At 53.3% G+C, this 8,278-nt stretch overlaps 1 protein-coding gene across 1 annotated transcript in view; it reads right to left on the reverse strand.

The window, feature by feature from the left end:
- Positions 1 to 4,022, reverse strand: part of CACNA2D4 (calcium voltage-gated channel auxiliary subunit alpha2delta 4) — a 120,597-nt gene extending 116,575 nt beyond the window's left edge. Inside the window, exons 1-2 of the mRNA XM_045869953.2 lie at positions 3,811 to 4,022; positions 1,842 to 1,958 (exon numbers count right to left, since the gene is read on the reverse strand). Coding sequence (XP_045725909.2) covers positions 1,842 to 1,958; positions 3,811 to 4,002 — 309 coding nt within the window. The 5' untranslated portion in view covers positions 4,003 to 4,022. The remainder of the gene's footprint in view (positions 1 to 1,841; positions 1,959 to 3,810) is intronic.
- Between the last annotated feature and the right edge of the window lie 4,256 nt (positions 4,023 to 8,278).

Genomic DNA, 8,278 nt, shown 5'->3' on the forward strand with positions numbered 1-8,278 from the left:
CTGATGCACAGCAATGTGACTTTAGCTGACAGTATTGTATTGTGTTCTTGCAATTTGCTAAGAGGGTAGATCTTGGGTGTTCTCATTACACATACAAGAATAAATGAAGGAAGGAAGGAGGGAGGGAAGGATGGAAAGAAGGAGGGAAGGAAAAAGTAACTGTCTGAGGTGATGGTTGTTGATTGGCTTGGTTGAGAAGAGTATTTCACAATGTATATGTATATTTTTGGGTCATCAGTTTGCACACCTTAAATATACACAATTGTTTTTTATTGTCAATTATACCTCAATAAGTCTGGTGGGGGGGCGGGGTAGAAAAGACCTGAGCTCCTATTCTGGCTTTGTCAGGGTGCAAGCCACTAAGCCTCTCAGAGTCTCTATCCATACAACTGTATATTAGGTAAAATAATCCAACCCCCAAACCCTAGGATGTGAGGAAGAAATTACACAGGGCAAAGATAATTTTAGTGCTGCTTTGCAGGAAATTTCCCCATGGATGCCCCTGTAGAAGGGCCTGTGACTGAGGCCCCCACGTAACCCCCAGCAGGAGAGGGTCTGGTGCTTGGAGATCTGCAGAGCAAGCAATCTTTTTGTTGGTTTTCCTCCACTGAAGCCTTGGGAAAGACAATGCAACCAGAGCCCCAGAGAGCCCAGAGCCCTGGCCTCTGGGAGTGTGCCAGGATTACTTTTGTTCTAGCACCACAAGGACCATCACCCGAAGTGGTGCATTCCTGCATCCCAATGTCTTTGCCCAGAGAGGTGTTTTAAACAGCACTGCAGATAGAAGGAGGCAGACGTTACTGCCCGTGTTGGTTGTATGTGAGATCAATGTCCTCCTGCTGTAGCCTAGGATGAGTTCTCTAGTCCCCAAGTTATCTTCTCTGATGCTACGATCCCTCTCCCCTAAGCTGTAGAAAAGAGGCTGCAAATTGTAACTTGTGGGAAAGAAGGCCCCAGCAACTCTGACACTGATGCTTCACAGAAAGTGGGTTTTGATGGTGAGGTGGGGAGCCAGGCAGGCACGCTGGTCAGGCTGAAGCTTGCTCTCTCCCCAACCCCTGCCCTCAGTCTCCCCTGCACAATCTACCATCCTAGCTTCATCCCCTCTCTCCTTGTTTTTCTGGTTCCCCCAAGAGAGTCCTTTTGGGGATAAGACTGGTCTTGGATGGCCAGATTTCTGGCTGGGTGGAGCAGGGACTGTGTCTCTCCAGCCAGCCAGGTCCCCACAGACACTGGGTAGGTGGATGTGCAGTGTGGGAATCACCTGAGCACGAGGCCCAGCACTATAAGTACCTCTGCTGCCTGGGTGGCCTTCAGAGCACGTGGGTGCCATGAAGGATGGGTTGATATGCAGAAGAGGAGAGCATGAAGGGAGGAGTAGGGGAAGGAGAAAAGGGGAGAGGAGAAAAGGGAGAGGAGATGAGGGAGCTTGCTTTTCGAACTCTCCATCCAGCTATATTCCCTTCCACCCATCAGCCATCCATCCATCTCCCCGTTCATTCAGCTGGTGACCCCTAAAACTCTTACTCTGTACCTGCTCTGTGCCCGTCTCTCAATATGAGGTTGTGATGCAGAACCCCTCTTAACACTGTAGATTGATCCTATTGTGTTGGACATGGTTCCCTCAGGCAGAGCTCAAATTCCAGCCCCCACCTCTCTTCCCTTTATTTCCAATATTTTCTCCTTTACAAGGATCTTTTGGCTCATGAGGATACAGGCAGACACTCAAGGTAGGAAGAGGATGGTGTGGCAAAGAGGATAAAGGGGCACAACATTGGGGGTCATTTTGGTGTCATGGGGGCTGGGGCGGAACCCCCCACAAATCATAGAACCTAGAGTACCTTGACAGCCTCTACTTTCCTGCGGAGCATGGCTTCCATGTCCTCTGAGAACTTCCTCACCAGCTCTAAGCCATCCACCTCCGAGATACTCAGACTGGGCTCCACATCCTTGTATTTCTGTGCAGGGGAAGTGGGAGAGATGGGCACCTGTAGTCTTGTACATGATTATGTGTGGCCTCCATCTTCTCAAGTAGTGCATTCACACCTGTGAAGTCTTGTTGACTCAACAAGAGGCAAGGACAGCCTCTCCCCTTCTGGTATAATCTCCCCCACTAACATTAATAGCTGCCTTTTATCAAAGTTCTCTCTGTTCCAGGAACTCTGGACATTAACATTGTGGTTAATGTCCTTAAAAGGGAGTAGACCGAGGCTCAGAGAGGTCAACAAACTTGACCAAGGTCACACAGCCAGTGAATGGAGGACCTGGGGTGGCCCAGGCCTCCCAGATTTCTTTATGCAAGCATGATGCCTCCCTGGGGCTGCTCACAGGGACTCTGAGACATTAGTTCATCTTTCCCTGATGCCCCGTGGTATCAGCGTGCCCCTGCTCCAAACCGTGTGAACTATAATTCTCACTGCCTGGGCAGAGCTCAGCAGCAGCTGTAAGTATTCACGCTGCTGGAGGAACTGGAGAACCTAGGAGAGTTAAGAGAGCTGGGTTCAAGTCTACTCTCTGGGCCCGCAAGGAGATAATCTCTCACCTAGTGTTTATGTCACTAATGTCTAATGACCCCATTTGGCAACCTAGTGGCCATGTGACCTCAGGCGAGTTACTCAGTTCCTCGTCTATAAGATGTGACATCTGCATGGCTTTAGAGCACGCTCATAGAATGCTTTTACCCAAAACGGCCACGTCATTATTGCTGTATCTGCCTCACCCGGGGTTGGAGGGCACAAATGAGAAAATCAAACGGACATGGTGCTTTGCTGGGTGGAAGCTCCACGTGAGTGGAAGTGGGTCCGAGCTGTCATTGCTAGAGCGGCCTGCAGGGGGCGCGGGAGAGGGAGCCGCCCGCCTGGCCCCACTCACTCCCTCCAGCCCTGACCAGCGGCCGGAGGAAGGGGCTGCAGTGTGGTCACGCGCAGGCATAACAACCTGAGATTTGCTCTTAGCAACATTTAGAAAATGGCGAAGATCGTAGTCACTTCATGAAGTTGTGGTGAGAATTAAATCGTGAATATAAAGCTCTCAGCAAAGGGTAATAATAGAGAATGGCAGGCTGTTATTAAACCCGGTCTGGGAGTTATAAATATCTGAGAAAATGATGTTGTTTATAATCCAGTAAGAGGACAGACTCGGTATCAATCTGCAATAAAGCAATTAATAAATAAAGGCGAGGGGGAGCTGGTGCACCGTCCTGCCCATCAGGCCCCACTTCCTGCTCGGGCGCCAGGCATGGGCTAGACCTCAGCGAGGGCCCCATGTGGGCGCTCTGTAGCGCCGGGCATGGCTGGAGGTCCTGAGAACTGGAGGTCTGGGACCTCCCCGCAGAGGGCCACAGTCCAGCTCATCTACTTCTCCTGCCCAAGCAGCCCCTGCAGGCGTTGCGCCCTTTCTCTGGCCTCCCCGTCCCTGCTCACAGGTGTCACGGCTACATCCCACTCTGCTCACACCTGCTCCCTCTCCCTTTTATTCTTCACAGAACCCCCCAAAATAAATCCCTTGCCCATCTGATTCCATCCCTTGCTGATTTGATTCCATCCAGCCTCTGGGGGATCTGAGCTGACCCTCTGCTCTTGGCCACTCCACCCTACTGCCCCACTGACTTGCTCTGTGACTTGGGCAAGTCATTCCCTCCCTGGGCCTCAGTTCCCCATCTGAAAATGAGGAGAAAGGATTAGATGATCTCTAAGACCCCTTACGGCATGGACATTTGAGGATTAGAGGACTCTGCTTCTCCACAAGGAGAAGTCCCCGGTTGACTGCCCTCTGACCACCCTGCAAGCTCCCTGGGTGGGGGTTACTGACCTTCTGCAGCAAGAGTGAGCCGGAGTACTTGGTCACGGTGTTATACAGGTCCCGGCCGAAGGTGTCTGCCCACAGCTTCACTCTGCCAGGCAACAGAAGTGTGCATGTACACACATGTACACAGACACACGTACATAGAAAACAACTGTGTGCACACACCCACCAATACACACTCAGAGACACATAATACATAGAGGTGCATAATACCTACATACATATGTTTCGCACACATATACATGGATGCTCATACACTCTGACCTATACCCAGAAACACACACAGAGAGCTACCATCCCTCCTGGTTGGGGTGGGAGACCAAGAGGACCCTTTTTGGGCTCAGCAGCTGCCCTGAGGTGGCAGGGCAGACGAGCTGGGAAGCACAGCCTGACCCCAAGCCCCCAAGGGTTCTGATTTGTGAGTGAAGAATGGAGAGGAGAGAAGGGGAATAGGCTGTGGACGGGCCCAGGCCAGGGTGGGGAGGACCCTGAGGATGGAAACAGGAACTGCTTGGCACCACAACTTCTCAATGGACCATGCCTTTCAGTGTGCCCTGCTCAAGGTCACTACTGGCCACCAAATCCTCTGTTGAAACTTCAGAGGGGACATGAGGCTGGATGCAAAGGAAGAGGCTCTGAGCTTTTTCTGCGGAGGCGAGAGCAGGCCAGGCAGGGAGGGTGTGAGAAGGCCACCCCTCACCTGGGATGCAGGCAGCTTCATGGAGAAGCCCTGACCTCCCATTCATCCCTGGAAATGCACTAGGATCCCGCCACCTGTCCAGGCTGGTGGCATCCTGCAGTGAGTACACAGGACATCATCTGAGCATCTCCGGATGGAGCAAAATGAGCTTGTCCACATGATCCTGTCAAGGTTGCGTTCATGCAGTAACCAACCAATAATTGTTGAGGTCCTACTATGTGCCAGCCATTGCACACAGTGCTGGAGCCACATTGTGGTCCTCACCTTTGTAAAACCCTCAGTGGGAGGGACACCCCTCCACATACAGATAGCATAATACATGTGTGAAGCTGAAGGGCGCCAACAAAGCTTGGGGAGGGGTAGTGGTAGTGCCAGGAGGTTTCTTGGGACAAGTGGGATCTGAGTTCAGTGTTAGAAGTTTGGGAGAGTTGAACTTGCCAAAGAGATTTGGAAGAGATTTCTAGGTAGAGAGTATAGAAGAGCTTGGAGGAGTCAAAATTGACTTCAGGTTTCTAGCTTGGATGGTTGAGCTGATGATGGTGTTATTGAATAAAACTAAGAATATCAGGAAGATCGGAGAGGGGTGGTACAAGTCGGGGAGGGTGGAAGGTGAGGAGGGTCCCTTGTGATATGTAGAGTGGGAGGTTCCTTCCTGTTGCAGGGCTACCGAGTGCCATAGGGCAGGTTGTGCACTGCACAACTCCAGAAGGCGCCAATTGCATTATATCTTGAAAGACACACACTTGAATTTAAAACCTCACTTGATCTTCAGGAAGAGCTGTCCATAGGCAATGCGTATGTGAGTCTAACAAGTAGAGGCAGGGCTGAGAGAGTCATTAGCACACAAGTGGGAGTTGAAATTCTGAAGGTAGAGGGATTCTCTCAAGGAGATGTGTAGCATGAGAAGAGCTGTGAGTAGAAGACACACCCTGGGGGACACCAACAATCTCAGGGGCAGGCAGAGGGAAAGGATGGCTTGAGGAGGACAGAAGTTTCATTCAGGTGCCCGAGGAGACACAGGAGACCCAGGAGAGCTCATTGTCATGGAAGTTGAGTCGTGGAGATTCAAGGAAAAGGGAGTCCAGGGAGAGGAGGCCAGGAATGTCTAGTGGATTGGGCAGGGAGGAAACGTTTGGGGATCTTGGTGGGAACAGATTTGGGAAGGCAGTATGAGCCTGGGAGGGGGTGGAGGCTGAGGGCTGAGTGGGAAGGGAGGGCATGGCTGGATGCGAGGGGATGTGGTGTCATTGGGGTGCACAAGACTGAGCGGGGGATTCCACAGGGGAGAGAGGAGGGCTGGTGTCAAGGGCCTGGCAGAGATCCGGCTCCAGGGGAGAGGGTGGGGGCAGATGCAGGCAGGTTTGAAGGCCAATAATCTCAGCCAACTGTCGAGGTTTCTACGTCGATGGTCCAGTCTGCAGTTCTCCACAACCAAGACCTGGATTCCAGCTACCTTTACTCAGCACTTAGCCTATCCCCAATGTCTCCTTCTGCCATTAGTTGGTGTGCGTTCTGAGGATAGAAAATTATTCTCGGGGTGCCTGGGTGGCTCAGTCGTTAAGCGTCTGCCTTTGGCTCAGGTCATGATCCCAGGGTTCTGGGATTGAGCCCCGTATCGGGCTCCCTGCTCGGCGGGAGGCCTGCTTCTCCCTCTCCCACTCCCCCTGCTTGTGTTCCCTCTCTCGCTGTGTCTCTCTCTGTCAAATAAATAAATAAAATCTTAAAAAAAAAAAAAGAAAAAAATTATTCTCAACATCTCCCTCAGCAACAGACAGTCATACGGCCCTGCAGTGGGGGAAGTGTGGGTCAAGCTGACTTGAGTTTAAATTCTGACACTTCCGTTTACTGCCCACGTGAACATGGGGAGGTCGCCTAACCTCTCTGAGCTTGTTTCCTCAACCGCGCAGCACCGAGCCAGGCTTCGAAACTACTAGTAGAGGCTCTGCAACCCAGCGTGAACAGTGCTGCTGAAATCCACCGCCCACAAAGCTACACACAACACGCATTGTTCAGCCTCCCGGTCCCCAGGGCTGTTCAGACGTGAGGTTGGCAGCTGGCTCTGGCAGCCTGACCATCATGCTGGACTTGAGTGGCCAGACCCGGGTATGGACTGAGTGAGCTGCCCCTGCCATCTAGAGTGCTCCGCCCCCCACGTATCTCGGCCATGTCTTTTTTTAATAGGCCCGCCAGAGCAAAGGACTGAAAAACAGACATTCCCAGCAATTCCGCTTTATACCAAAGTGCACATGACTGATAGCAGATTCTTTCCTGGAGCTGGTCTGAGCGACAGGATGCAGAAGGGGGTCTGGAAGGAGGCAGGAAAGGAAGACGACAACCAAAGTCCAATTTTACTCAGCTCCTGGCTGCATCAGCCATTTGGTCGGTTCAGAGCTGCTATACTCTTTCAGAGTGTCAAAACCCCAATTTCCTCACAAATCCTTAGGGAGCTGTGGTGATCGTTTTGAGCCAGCACAGTCCTCACTCCCAGTGGCCTAATCGCAGCGATTATCCTGGAAGGAGCCTCCCTCTGGCCTGCAGGTGCTCGAGCCGCTGCTTGCCTTCCTGAGGCGTGAGGCCCTAGCGATCACTTCTGCCTGAAACCGGCGGGCGTCCGCGCAGTGGCAGGCGGGGCTCCAGAATGGGAGTCCAGTGGGAAGAGGGGAGGGAAAGGGACATTGGGCAGTGCAAGCCCCCAGGGGAGAGCTCGAGGGAGGCCAGAGGTCAGGGGTAGGGGGGTGGGCAGAGGCTTAGCTCTCCAGGGGGAAGAAAGGAAGGCCAGGGCCAGAGGATTCTATGGGGTGGGGGCTGACACTTACGTTTCCAGAGGAATCTTGGTCTGCCCGTGTGTGGGGGACACGAAGGTGCTGGAGAGCAGCAGGAACAGCAGGACCGCGGTCTTCGGCAGGGAGGCCCGGGCCACTGGCCACGGGCAGCAGGGCCTCCTGCGGTGGGGTGCGCTGGTGTCTAGGTGGAACCTGGGGAGTCCTGGCATGGTGTCTCTGTGGGGCTCAGGGTGAAGGGAGGGAGAGAAGAGAGTGGCCTCTGACCACCAGCTCTGTCCGCCTGTCACCCAGATCCTTGGGACGTCCCCAGGCCTTCTGCCTTCCGAGTCCTGGCAAGCTGGGGTTCCCCCAGCTTCCAGTCTTGTCTTGCTACAGCGCTTGGCAAGGGCAGGGGCTTCTCTCTGTCCTGCAGAGGAAGAGTGCACAGGGAAGCCGCCCCACCTGACCAGCAGGCTCCAGGAGGGGGCTGATGATCTGGGGGGGGGGCGCGGTTATGACAAAATGAACCCGTTAATCTGCTGGCCTCTCCTCTAATCCCCTGCCTGACAGCAGGGAGGAGGAGGTGGCAGAAGTGACCTCAGCAGGATTACCCTGATTCCAGAAGACAGGGCTCGGTTCATTCCACTAGGGCTCAGAGCACAACCTCGTACTTTAAAGAGGCAGAGCTCTTTCTGTAGACTTGTTCCTTCTGGACCCAAGGGGAGGAAGAGGCTGGCACACTGGTCCGAGAACCACAGGGGACGTTTGTCCAGTGCTCTGACTTACCAAGAGATGTCACAAATTGGCATTTTAAACCTGAGAGCCATCCCGGGAGGTCAGTGTCATCATCCCTGTTTTCAGGGGGCCCCTGAGGCACAGGGAGGCTCAGGGACCGAGTTGGGACTCCTGTCTCCAAGCCTGCTGCCTTTTGACGAGGCCATCGATGATGTCAGCATCCTATGTCCCCCACCCCACCCCCCCGTGTGCTCCTGGCTTGAGGCTAGGGGACATA

The sequence above is a fragment of the Mirounga angustirostris genome, unplaced genomic scaffold, assembly GCF_029215605.1.
Source record: "Mirounga angustirostris isolate CCGP_5_RB_7025 unplaced genomic scaffold, mMirAng1.0.hap1 SCAF_5, whole genome shotgun sequence".
NCBI lineage: Eukaryota > Metazoa > Chordata > Mammalia > Carnivora > Phocidae > Mirounga > Mirounga angustirostris.